The sequence below is a fragment of the Enoplosus armatus genome, chromosome 6 (assembly GCF_043641665.1).
Source record: "Enoplosus armatus isolate fEnoArm2 chromosome 6, fEnoArm2.hap1, whole genome shotgun sequence".
Lineage (NCBI taxonomy): Eukaryota > Metazoa > Chordata > Actinopteri > Centrarchiformes > Enoplosidae > Enoplosus > Enoplosus armatus.
The window spans coordinates 21,995,817-22,009,567 of record NC_092185.1 but is presented as its reverse complement, the minus strand read 5'-3'; the positions used below and the strand labels follow the sequence as shown (position 1 = coordinate 22,009,567).

Genomic DNA, 13,751 nt, shown 5'->3' with positions numbered 1-13,751 from the left:
CACACATAACATTTGTACATCAAGGTATCAACATGGCAGAACAAATCTTGGAAGGGACACCACATTGTTGTATAACAGCTACACAGGACAAGACCAAGGTGAGGGCTGATTTGAGTGAAACACCTTTGACAAACCCTGAAGTGGAAATGTACACAGATGGCTGTTGTTTTAGACATCCAGACCGTGGGTTACAAGCAGGATATGCTGTGGTAGAGCTAGGGACAGGTGAGACGCTCAGAACAATCAAACAGGAACAGATGACAGGAAGTGTGTCAGCACAGAAAGCAGAATTAAGAGCAGTCATAGCAGCGTTAGAATTGTCACAGGAGAAAAGTGTAAATATTTATACCGATTCAGCTTATGTACATAATGCAGTTCACAGGGATTTAACAGGCTGGATACAGGCAGGTTTCATGACAAGTGGAGGGGAAAGCGTGGCTCATGAAAAAATGATGAGGGAATTAGCGGAAGCCTTACAACTCCCTAAACAGGTGGCAATAATGAAAGTCAAAGGACACAGCACTCTAGACGATAGAGAAGCCAAAGGAAATGATGCAGCTGATCAAGCAGCAAAACAGGCAGCAGGATACACTGTAAATATGATAATGCTAGCCACAGACACACAGATCGCTGATGATGTAAATATGGAAACAGTCAAAACAGCACAAGAGACTGTATCAGAGGAAATAAAGACTCAGTGGAAGTCAAAAGGGGGACAGCAAAACAGCCAAGGAATATGGCATGTAAATAGTCAAGTGATAATGCCCCCTCAGTGGCTACACAGCATGTTGACAGACTCATGGACCTGACCACAGGAGCATCGGACAAATGACACATGACTTACGACACTGGTGGATTGATGGCAAAAATGCTATAATTAAAAACTTTGGTAAAGACTGCTCAGTGTGTCAAACCTGTAATGTAAGACCAGTCCTTAGAGTAGAGGCTGGCAAGTATCCAGAACCAGCTGCACCAGGCCAGGAACTCACTATTGATTTCACAGACATGTTAAACCGTGAGGGTGGGAAACGCTATATGTTGGTGATTGTGGACTCCTTCTCAAGGTGGGTTGAGGCCTATCCCACTGCGAGGGAGGACGCCACATCAGTGATAAAATGTTTGATAAACCATTACATTCCCACTCACGGTTTTCCCAGACTAATTCGCTCTGATAATGGAACACACTTCAAAAACAAAGACCTGGAGAAAGTTGAAAAAGCATTGGGATTGAAACACAAATATGGGACCGTATATCACCCTCAGTCTCAAGGTAAAGTGGAAAGGATGAATCAGACATTAAAAAACAAGTTACTGAAAATTGTAATGTCATACAAACTTAAGTGGCCAGAGGCCCTGCCTTTGGCCCCTCCTGGGAGTGAGAGCTGCAGTAAATAGGGAGACTAGTTTGACTCCTTTTGAGCTACATCATGGCAGTGAAATACCTGGTCCAACTCACTCCCTGAAAGAAATCTCTAATGTGGGTTATAAGCCATATTATGTGAAAATAAACGCTCTGGTGTCAGAATTCTCCATCCCCACAGATCCACCAACAGGAGAGGGCCTCTCCACGCGGGGACAGGAGCCAGAGCCAGGACCGGAAGGACCTCCAGAGTTCCTGTATCTGAAGGCCATAAAAAGAAAGTGGAGTGAACCACGGTGGACAGGACCGTTCAAAGTGACAGCCAGAACGCAGGCTGCAGTAAAACTGGCTGGGAAGTGTAACAACTGGTATCACCTCTCTCAGTGCGCCAAGAGCGCCACTGGACAGGAGAAGGAAGCAGAGAGGAACTAAAAAAAAGAAAAGTAAAGAGCATTTTTAATCACGAGTGTATAACGAAGTTCTATAATTCATATGCTTCTTTTGATTTGTGTGTGTGCGTTTAAAACAGAAATTGGGGCCACTCTTCTGAGGAGGACAGAAGTCCCACAGGGGAAGGTTCTCACGTCAGATATGGGGGGAGGTTCCGCCCCATCGCAAGAATGACCTGTTGAGGACACAGGCAGACGTGTTGAACTCAGTTCGTTGAGTTCAAAAGGGGGAGTTGTTGTTGTATTCTGTCGCTAGTGCTATAGTGCAAGCCCATAAGGCTCAAACTGTCGGATGATCTATGATTGTGTTTGCAGGATATTCAGTTAAGAATTAAATGCTTGCTTGAACCAAGGACAAAATATGTTATTGCGCGTAGGATGAGAGCAGGATGCAGTTCCCCATATTTTTTTATATCTGTATTTATTATATGTATATTGTTTTTTAAAAAAATACTTCTGGTTTTTATTGACACAGTGCTTGTCTGCTGTGTGTTTCTGCACCTTTCTGTCTTTGCTGCTGTGACTTGTAAATTTCCCTGCTGTGGGATAAATAAAGTCAAAGTCTAAAAAGTCTAAGTCTAATTCATCTCAAGTATGATATCTTGTTGACTTTTGAGAAAAGGTCAGAAAAGGGGCCCAAGGCATAGCTGTAGCTTTATGAGCAGTTACTGCTGCAAAGAGGAATGTGATGTAAAAAAAAAAAATGCATGTCACAATCTCAAAAAAACCTTGTACAATCAATCAGATCTAAGGTCACATATAAAAGTGATCCAAATATAATGTGAAAGTATGAGATTTTTGTTCACTCTGCACACAAAAACCTGGGTTTGGGTCACATTTGCATGACACATAATTGACATAATTGAACCCCCATTTGATGGGTTTCAGTCATGTAAAACACATTTTGTTTCAGAAAAAAACTTGCACAATAGTTGCTTAGGTTTCTAGGACAACCGAGCCTATGTGTACAGATGTTCTCAGCTGTAATTGTACACTGTATGGACCTGTAATTGAACTTTTCAAACTGGTGATGTGGCAACTTGGTGCTCCACATCTTGTCTAGTCCAACAGCACCCTCTGGTGGTCGCAATTATACATTCATCTTACTGTGCATGACATGCAACACTGAAACCTAAAAGCACTGATACTGATAGCTGCAGCACAATCTATTGGTCAAATAAGAGTCGCAAAGCAAGTGTCATTTGGTTTTGGCAATAGATAGCAGGACAAACCTGGCAGTTTGTGCTTTTTACTGGTGTAAGAGCCTGGGACATCTTTCAGGAGCAAGGCGACTTCAGAAACCTGTTGCCATTTTTAGCATTGCCTCTCCTTTTCTGAGCATTGCATTGTTGAACCATACTTATTCATGTGAGAAACCCATTTTTGCTCTTTTCATATAGGCTGTGCAGACAATAACAAAAATATACATGCATGATACAAAATACACCAGATTTGTTTACCATTGTGAGTCACACATCTTTCTGTGACTATTTTGTAAATTACTATCATGTTTGGTAAGAACAATCGACAATAATTCAGAAAACTCTTGTAGAAAATTAGGATTATGCTTCGGGGGTCTATAAATGCTTAATGCAAGAACGTGTTGTTGAGTTCTAATAACCATGGCTAAATATTCAAAGGTTGAGAAATCTGCATTCAGTGCAGGTGAACAAGTTAGAAAAGATGGTTGCTATTCCACATTATTGTTATTTTGAGCAGTAGAGAAGTCTAAAATACTGTATACTTGCACATAAATGCCAGCCTGTTTACATTTAAGATGAAATTGTCTTGTGTTTTTTAATTTTATATCTTTGTTTCCTCTTTATTGTTTGATATTACGTACCAATGATTGGTTATTTATAACCCTATTGGATTGATGGACATTTCAAGCATTGTGAGCAAGTGAATTCTGACAATAACTTGTATGTGCTGCAACTGACTCTCGACCATTGTCGATTATAAATGATAAATTATGCAGGTCATAAAATCAGTTTTCCCAACAGTATCATCTTTAGCTTTAATCCACAATTGTACCTTTCACTTTTTATCAGAGAACCAGATGTTTTCTAACATCGTTGCTGGTGCATTTCCAAACTACAGGGTTAGAAATGCTTCAACTGTCAGTCACCTGACATCGTGTTTTCGGAAGAATGAATGAATTTCCGTAACCAGGGGCGACTGGGATAGCTCCTCCCACTTTTTCAGTCTACAGAGAAAAAGCTGTTAGAATGCTCCATCAAAGGAATGGAACCAACTATGATGCTTTGATGCAGGATTCTACAACTGCTTGAGTCATCACCACAGGCTTACATTAGGACACACACAGAGTGACATTAACTCATACCAACTACACACAACACACACGTTACCAGTCAAGTAGGATCTACTACAGAGACAATCTTCTCCACACAAATAAAGTCCACTACAGACAAAGACAGTCTACAACAGATAAATACAGTCTGCTACAGACAAATAAAGTCCACTACAGATAAAGACAGTCCACTACAGACAAAGACAGTCTACAACAGATAAATGCAGTCTACTACAGACAAAGACAGTCTGCTACAGAAAAATAAAGTCTACTACAGACAAAGACAGTTTACTGCAGACAGTTCAATGGATCGAAGAATCAACCCAGGAAAAAGAGTTCGTTTTGTTGACGATGCTCGTCAGGGCCGTCCAACACCTCCTCTGAACTTACACTTTCTGCAACATGATCTTTATAACGCTCACCAGGAGATCTATCGCCTGAAAGAGCAGATAGACGACCTGTTGCAGAAAAACAAGAACTTACTGACCCAAAAGAGGACGCTTTCCCAGAAGAGCCACGATGGTCTAATTGAACTAAGGAAGCTGCAGGGGCTTTTAGAGGCCAAGGAGAAGCAGTTCCAGGAGGAATGCAACATGAGTGGCGCAACCATCAAAGACTATGAGTCACAGATAAGCTACCTCATGAAAAATATGCGATTCCGGGTGAAGCAGGTGAATTTCATTAAGCACACGAACCAGCTGGAGTACAACAAGCTGAAAGAAAAGTCGGAGGAAGACACACAAAAACTCTCACAGGAGCTGTTGAGAAGAGAAGCTGAATTCCTCGAGACTGAGAGCGCTTGGGAGGCAAAAATCAACGCTCTGGAGCAGAAATTCAAGGAAGAGCTGGCCGAGAAAGAACAGAGCTGGGAAACCAGACTAAAACAGGTCCAGGACGAGACGAAAGAACTGGCCGAGACAGAACAGAGCTCGGAAACCAGTCTAAAACAGGTCCAGGACGAGACGAAAGAACTGGCCGAGACAGAACAGAGCTCGGAAACCAGTCTAAAACAGGTCCAGGACGAGACGAAAGAACTGGCCGAGACAGAACAGACCTGGGAAACCAGTCTAAAACAGGTCCAGGACGAGACTAAAGAACTGGCCGAGACAGAACAGACCTCCGAAACCAGTCTAAAACAGGTCCAGGACGAGACGAAAGAACTGGCCGAGACAGAACAGAGCTTGGAAACCAGTCTTAACCATGTGGAGGAAGAGAAGCAAGAACTGGCCGAGACAAAACAGAGCTTGGAAACCATTCTTAACCATGTGGAGGAAGAGAAGCAAGAACTGGCCGAGACAGAACAGAGCTCGGAAACCAGTCTTAAACAGGTCCAGGACGAGACAAAAGAACTGGCCGAGACAGAACAGAGCTCGGAAACCAGTCTAAAACAGGTCCAGGACGAGACGAAAGAACTGGCCGCGACAGAACAGAGCTCGGAAACCAGTCTTAACCATGTGGAGGAAGAGAAGCAAGAACTGGCCGAGACAGAACAGAGCTCAGAAACCAGTCTTAAACAGGTCCAGGACGAGACAAAAGAACTGGCCGAGACAGAACAGAGCTTGGAAACCAAAGTACAACAGGTCGAGGAAGAGAAGCAAGATCTGGAGCTCTGTCTGAAAATGCAGGAGAGGAGAGGTTTCTGGTCTCGCAAGAAGGTGATGACTGGACAGACAAAGGTTGAGAAAAAGAAAGAAAAGCAAGAGAAGGCAGAGATTAAAAAGAAAGAAAAACAAGAGAAGAAGGAGATGATAAAGAAAGAAAAGCAAGAGAAGAAGGAGATGATAAAGAAAGAAAAGCAAGAGAAGAAGGAGATGATAAAGAAAGAAAAGCAAGAGAAGGCAGAGATTAAAAAGAAAGAAAAACAAGAGAAGAAGGAGATGATAAAGAAAGAAAAGCAAGAGAAGAAGGAGATGATAAAGAAAGAAAAGCAAGAGAAGAAGGAGATGATAAAGAAAGAAAAGCAAGAGAAGGCAGAGATTAAAAAGAAAGAAAAGCAAGAGAAGGCAGAGATTAAAAAGAAAGAACAGGAGGAGAAACATAAAAAGGGACAAGAGGTAATGACGGAGAACAAGAAGGGTTTTTGGAGCTGGATGCACAAGAAGAAGTGTGACAGCATCAGTGAAGTGGAGATGGAGGCTGCTGGATGTTTGGCTCAGGCTGGACAACAGTAGCTCTCCCTTCACCTCCCCACCCTCCCTCTCCTGACGCCCTCACCCGACCCTCCATCTTTCAACCCCTCTGCCCTACTTCCTCTCTCCTACACCCTCCATCTTTCAACCCTCTGCCCTACTTCCACTCTCCTACACCCTCCAAAAAACACCCCCACCTGCCTCTATCTTCCTAACCCCTGCTCTCTTTCCACCCTCTAACCCCTTTCACCCCTATACCCCCTCTCTCTTTCTACCCTCTAACCCCTTTCACCCCTATACCCTACCCTCTCTATCTCCCCTAACCCTTTCACCTCTATACCCTACCCTCTCTCCTATCTCCCCTAACCCTTTCACACCTATACCCTACCCTCTCTACTATCTCCCCTAACCCTTTCACCCCTATACTCTACCCTCTCTACTATCTCTCTTTCCACCTTTCACCCCTTTCAATCCCCCCCTCAGTGGACAGCACAGTGGCACAGTGATTAGCACTGCAGCCTCACAGAAACACCTCCATCTTGTTTCTGTGTGGAGTTTGTATGTTCCTCCCTGTGTTTGTGTGGGTTTACCCCTGGTACTCAGGTTTCCTCCCACAGTCCCAAGACATGCACATTAGGCTCATTGGAAACTCTAACTTGACCCCAAATACATTAAAAATCAAATAAACAATTAATCAAATAAAAATTCAATCATATTTCTGCATGTGTCTGCTTCTCTGAATAACAATATACAGTATAAATACAATCGTATGACATTATGGTTGGTATAAAGTACAAGTACTGGTGTCTGTCATCAAATAATGCTTTTATAAGTTGTGATTTAATCAACACTGAAATCCTCTTTGGACAGAATCAATGTTACGTAATAAAAGATGTCGTTCCAAATGAGCCAGAAGCTGGTTCTGTAATCGACAGACAGTGGTGGAAAGTATTTAGTCAACAGTAAATTATGTAACTGTACAAAGCAAAGGTGTATAATAGGGTTTGGCGATTGGACGAATATATCAGCGATTGGCTGAGTCCATCGCCGGCTGTTTTCTTTGGGAATGTATTTCTACTTCTACTCCACTACATCTTAGAGGGAATTTTGTACTTCTTAGTCCACTACATTTATTTGACTGCTTTCATTACTACTTACTTCATAAATTAATATTTTACATTAAAAACATATAAGTTTATAAAATAAGTCTAATTATTAATTATTACTTGTCACATTTCAGACATTTCTGAGTTGCTGTCAGTTCCACCAGAGAGACATTTCACCTCTAAACTTCTCATGTGGTTTCATGTCAATAACTGTTCAAGGCCCAAAGAGATAAATTAATCAATAAATGTATTAATAAATATAAGTAAAATGTAAATGTTTTAACAAATATGTTTATTACAAAAGAAGCACATGTAATATTCACACCTCCCCAAAGTGACACAGTTCTTCCATGCCAGTGAATAAAACTCAATGAACTTTAAGGCTTTTGGATTAGGCTTCGTGACACATGTCTTCCAGCTGGTCATCACCCAGAGACATGAGACCATAGGGGTTTGCTTAAAACATTGACTGATTTCATACAAACTAAACACAATTAAATGTAATTTCATTGTACAAAGCTAACATCAGGTCAGGTGTTTGTGATCCAGCTGGAGGTTGGATTTTCATTGACACATTGAGGTTGACCAGTTATCAGCCCAGCTGGTGAGTTTTGTCAAGTCAAGTGAGCATTTATCTCAAGTATAATATGTTATTGACTTTTGAGGAAAGTTGGTCAGAAAAAGGGGCCAAAGGCATAGCTGTAGCTTTATGAGCCGTTACTTCTGCAAAGAAAATGGGTGTCTCAATCTCAAAAAACAGTTGTGCTCTGACCGGCTGCATTGCAATCAATCCATTTCAGAGCTAAAACTAATTCATGATTTTGTGAGTTGTGAACTCTTCAGACTGGTGATGGGGCAACTTGGTGCTCCACATCTTATCTAGCCCAACAGCACCCACTGATGGTAGGAACTATATGTTCAGCTTACTAACTAGCGCTGAACCCTAAAAGCACTGATACTGATAGCTATTGGTATACAGTAGATTGATGAAAACAACATCAGTGCTGACTAGACTTGGTTTTAGTTTATAGCATTCTTTAAACAATAATGAAAACATGTGAAATGCAATATATCTAATTTTGCAATCAAGATTACCATGCATGTAGATGCATATGGTTTACCACAAAACAGTACATTTCAAAGATTCAAGGTTTATGGGGTCAGTCGAGCTGTGATAACGTCCCTACATACTGCATGATATGTGGTAATGCAGCCGACTATAGAGAATTCATCATTTTGAAAAGCTGGCTGTGTTCAGGTTTCAGTACTTTTTTAGCGTATGTGACTCGCTGTAGTTAAGAGTTGTGTTTCTCTCCTTAAACTGATCAGCTGGGAGAAGCTTGATTTTAGCAAGAGAGAGAGAACTCTCGCACTCTGCCATTTTGCTTACAAAAAACTCTATTAGAGATACAGCGTTTTGGTCCTTAGACCTTCATCAGGTAAAATTAATTTACAAAAAAAATAGTTTAAGCAATCAAAAGCAATTCATATGGTTGCATGTAGGAACAACCTCAATAATCACACGATTGTAGTGAGTTTTGAAAATCATACCCATACGAAAATTAGCCCTTTGGCACTGTTGGTTGAGTAGGATGTGTTCTAACACAATTTATTGACCGCATGGATTTAAAATACTGGGCTCGTCCGGGATTTGAACCCGGGACCTCTCGCACCCAAAGCGAGAATCATACCCCTAGACCAACGAGCCACGCAACATATATTTTTTACATCCATTTATTTACTCTCAGACTGGTGATGTGGCAGATTTGAGGTGGAGAACTCATCTGATTGAACAACACCTCCTAGTGGTTATTAGTGGAAAAACAACACACAGACCAACAGTCATTTGTAAGGATAATGTTTAGCTTTAGAGATAAAACACCGATTTTAGACGCTTATTTCAAAGAGCTGTCACAAATGATGGGTATGCATGCCCTTATGCTTATGACGGGTCACACTTTTAGCGTTGGACAACGATTAGCTTTGCATGTAACATACACATTAATTTTGCTTGCTTGTAATATACACATATTACACAACTTCCCTCATCAAAATCCAGCGTACTAACCGCTACAATTTTAATTTTTGGGTTTTATATATATATACGCGGATACTGTCTAAATGTCTAAATGTCTGAATGTCTGAATTCATTAGCTGCCTACAAGTCTTCGAAGGGGTCAAACTTAACCCAACTTTCCTTCTCAGTCCGCATGCTGGAGTTAGCTGTGGGCTAGTCAACCAGCACCAGTGCCTGACAAGTCCGGGGTTTGGGATTTCATCTTCAAGATGGCAACAGAAGCGAAACGACCCAAGGTTACAGTTTAATGCGTTTTAACCAAAATAAAACCAAACAAAGATGATAGTGCTGGTTGTATATGTGTGTTTGTGTATACGCTAGCTAGCTAGCTTGCTTCGTGTGTGAGTAGCTGCTAGCGGTGCGTGCTGTGTTTGCTGTGTATATAACGTTATATGTGGTAAAGTTAGGGGCAAGCTACTGAAGCTAGATACGTTGTGAACGCAGTGGAAATTGTCATCATTTAAAGTTTATTGGAAACCATATAGGCCGTCAAACAAGGCGCCTTGTTCTTAATAATAGTAATAATAATAATAATAATAATAATAATATGAGAGGTGGTTACCCTCATGTAATTGTGAAAGTGTGGCTCTGTCTTAAATCGAGGTACATTTTCATAGTAAAAGCATACGCACCATAGCACGAGGTCACACGCGCCTGATCACATTATTGCATTTTTTAGGTAGATGGTGGTCCCCTGCAGAACTTTCTACAGTGGTGCGACAGAGTCGGCTTGGTGCTCAGCGGTAAGGTATGTTATCACAACCTGCACTCAGGTCAGCTAGCCAGTATTCTGCCACAGAATATATTAATTAATCAGGCTCTGGGGCTGTGTCAGCCAGGCAGTCTAACTGCCCCCCCCCCCGCCATTTTGTTATTGTTCAGTATATAACAAAAGTGTTTTGAAGGATGTGGACTTGAAATGGTCCATGTCTCCCTAACCACACTGGCCAGGCATTTTAGGATGGATGTCTCTCTCTGTAGGTGTGTGTGAGTAAAGAGGGAACTGTGGCAGAGTATGGGATGCTGGCGAAGGACAACATAGAGGAGGGGGAGGTTTTATTCACCATCCCCAGATCAGCTCTTCTCCACCAGGGAACAACCAAGGTCTCTGCCCTGCTGGAGAAAGGTGACGGTTAATAGTGGCAAACTAGTCTTCCCAAGATTGAAGCTGCCTGCAGCGTCCCCTCTGTTCGTAACCTCCCTGTTTCCTCCTTGTATCCCTCACAGAGAGGTCGCCTCTGGAGAGCTCGTCTGGCTGGGTTCCCCTGCTGCTGGCTCTGCTGTACGAGTACACATCCACACAGTCCCACTGGAAACCCTACCTCTCCCTATGGACCAACTTCAAGACGCTGGACCACCCCATGTTCTGGTAAGAAACAGTTTTAAATCATCGTCTCAACCCCAAACCAGCTTCTTCCTTGAATTTCCTGTTGATGAAGTGTGAATTTCTTTGCAGTAATTTACTGTTCATCCCTTCAGGTCTAAAGGGGACAGGGACAGACTGCTGAGGGGAACAGGCATTCCAGAGGCTGTGGACACGGACTTGGCTAACATCCAGAGGGAATACACAGACGTGGTCCTTCCCTTCATCACCAAGCATCCTGACCTCTGGAACCCCGACACACACACGCTGGAACTGTACACACAGCTGGTGGCCTTTGTCATGGCCTACAGGTTAGTGAGCATGAGACAAAACACACTTGTGTACATAAAGTATAAAGGATCTTCTTTTCCTTGTTGTCCTCCTAAATTCACCCCTGTGGTCTCTTTCGTCCCCTCCACCACCCCCCTCCCTGTTCTTCCTCCACTCTGTAGTTTCCAAGAGCCACAGGAAGAGGAGGACGACGAAGAGGATCAGGAGGAGGACGAGAAGGCCCCGAACCCGCCGATGATGGTTCCCATGGCCGACATGCTTAACCATGTGTCCAATCACAATGCTAATCTGGAGTTTACACCGGTGAAGTCCAAATATTGATGCACTTTTTCTCGTTTGTTTTCTGTTAAATAAAGAGAATATTTGACATTGAGACCGAAGCTTTTCTCACTTTTCATTGTTTTAACTCTTCCATCTTTCTCAGGACAGTCTGAAGATGGTTTGCGTCCGCTCCATTCATAAAGGCGAGGAGGTATTTAACACCTACGGGCAGATGGCCAACTGGCAGCTGCTGCACATGTACGGCTTCTCGGAGCCGTATCAAAGCAACAGCAACGACACAGCTGACGTCCCCATCGCCAACCTGTACAAAGTCGTCACGCAAGGTGATTGACAGATTGTTCTTTAGCAGCGCTGACACATTACCGAGATAGATGGGAGTTTTAGAGAGGCTACAGTGGAGGTGCAGGAGAGGAGATGTGATTAACGGAGGGCAGGATGACATGACATACATCATGTCTTGACTGGAGCAGCTGGAACTTTCTACCAGATGTGCCACTGTTCATTTTCTATGAGACGCGGGCGATTCGCTTCTCCAGGCATTGTAGCAGACAACGCTTCAGTACTCGCACGCCTGTTGTTTTCTATGTAAAATCTCACACACTGGCAGCATGTTAACTCCCCAGAAAAGCACCAGTTTGATCCCATTCACTCCCCAGATCGATGCATCTCGGCTACCTCTACTTCTGTCGGTGTGGTGCGTTCAAAGTGTGCCACGTGCGTCGTTAAATGTAGAGACACTACATGAAACATTCACTGGTGTTCAGCATTTTTGCTGAAAACTGAAAAGATTTGTTCATGTATCAAAATTGTCGGCAATGAATTCCTTGTCAGCTAAGCTTTCCAACACTGAACATGATGCACCTGAACACAACAACAAACTGTCCCCTTTTTCGCCCCACTTGCTTGCAGGCCTGAATGTTACATCGCCTGTTCATTGTGCACAGGTTTGCATGCTAACTCTCCTCATCTCTCCATCCTCCTCCCCTCCTCCCAGGTGTTCAGTCTGATTTGGACCGGCGGCTGGTGGAGGAGCAGTGGGAGATGCTGTGTCAGATGATGCAAGAGAAAGCAGCCTTTGTCTTTGGCAAACAGGGCTGCCTTACAGACACAGAGCTACACACTGCGCTCAGGGTGAGGGAGTGCTGTTTAAATCACATTGTTTGCTTGTTCACCGCACAAAACACACGAGAGACCAGTTTGTTAGAGAGGAATATTTGGAGAATGGCTGCTGTTGGAAACGTAACTTGCTTTGTGTTCCGTCAGGTGCTGTGCATGTCAAAGGAGGAGTTCTCAGAGTTCAAAGATAATGAAGGATGGGAGGAAGATGACGAGGAAGACGAGAAGATCTCCCTTGCCTTTTCTAACGAGGGTCTCCCTGGATTAAAGGCTTCGTGGAAACAGCTAATTCATGACGCAGCCCATCTGACTGTGAAGTCCTATGGAGACGGGGAGGGGAAGGCGGAGGGAGAGGGCGTGGACGGCGACCAGGTGCTGATGGATGACAAGGCGGCACTTGCTGGACTGAGCAGCAGGCAGCAGAAAGCACTGCAGGTACGCTGCGGACAGAAGAGCATCCTGCACAGACTGATGGAGCTCACCAAGTCCTGAGTCCAGCTGCTGCCGTGAGCGGGACCACAGGGGGAGTTGGGGTTGTGTGTTTTTTTTTTTATATCAAGGGGGGAAGTTAAACGTCAGTCAAAATACACTGAATAAATGTTTTGCTGGAGACGGAGCTCTGATTGTCAACATTCCTTGTTTTGTACTCCTGTCAGCAATACACACTATTAGCGTTTTGTAACATCTGCACATTAAACAGGGATCATTATGACAAAGAGCATACTTTGCAATAGTCTGCAGGCTACAAACCACCAACACCCACCTTCATGTCATAAAGGGGGGTGTCTTTAACTGTAGACTGAGGTCATATCACAACATCTGGCTTCAGAGTGGACGTGACAGTCTACAAAACTCAGCCTGTGTATTACAGCCCATGGAAGTTCAAGATGAATTGAACCTGTTCCAAGATAGTCCATGCTTACTGTCAGGATAGCCAGTAGATCACCTCCTGGATCGGTTTGTCACAGTCAAGCACCTTAATGCAGTTTTAAGGGGGGAGGGGCTTTTGTTTCTCAACATGTTTCCACATATGCAAATGTAACATGCAGCAAATAACCTCAATTTGCTATATTGTTAGAATTTGAGTATCGTTTGTGATGCCAAACCAATACCGTTATTGGTTGTCACATTGGAGAACCTCAGGTACCTGTAGGTCTGTTATTATCCATCCATTATTTGAGTTGCAACATTTTCTAGTCCTGTAATCCTGGGGAGTCACGGAGGGCCACCCAGGCCTCTGATATACATAACACAGTAAAACATTTCA

General features: G+C 43.2%; 1 protein-coding gene and 1 non-coding gene across 2 annotated transcripts; one reads left to right on the top strand and one right to left on the bottom strand.

The window, feature by feature from the left end:
- Positions 1-8,991: 8,991 nt before the first annotated feature.
- On the bottom strand, positions 8,992-9,063 carry trnap-ugg (transfer RNA proline (anticodon UGG)). The gene has a single exon. It is a non-coding gene; the product is annotated as a tRNA-Pro (tRNA).
- A 503-nt stretch (positions 9,064-9,566) lies between these two features.
- setd6 (SET domain containing 6, protein lysine methyltransferase) lies at positions 9,567-13,100 on the top strand. Its single transcript, XM_070907744.1, has 9 exons — positions 9,567-9,668; positions 10,112-10,180; positions 10,414-10,558; positions 10,660-10,801; positions 10,912-11,106; positions 11,248-11,389; positions 11,511-11,691; positions 12,363-12,499; positions 12,632-13,100. Exons 1-9 carry the CDS (start codon positions 9,642-9,644, stop codon positions 12,974-12,976), a joined length of 1,383 nt encoding a protein of 460 aa, XP_070763845.1. The 5' UTR covers positions 9,567-9,641; the 3' UTR covers positions 12,977-13,100.
- Positions 13,101-13,751: the final 651 nt, after the last annotated feature.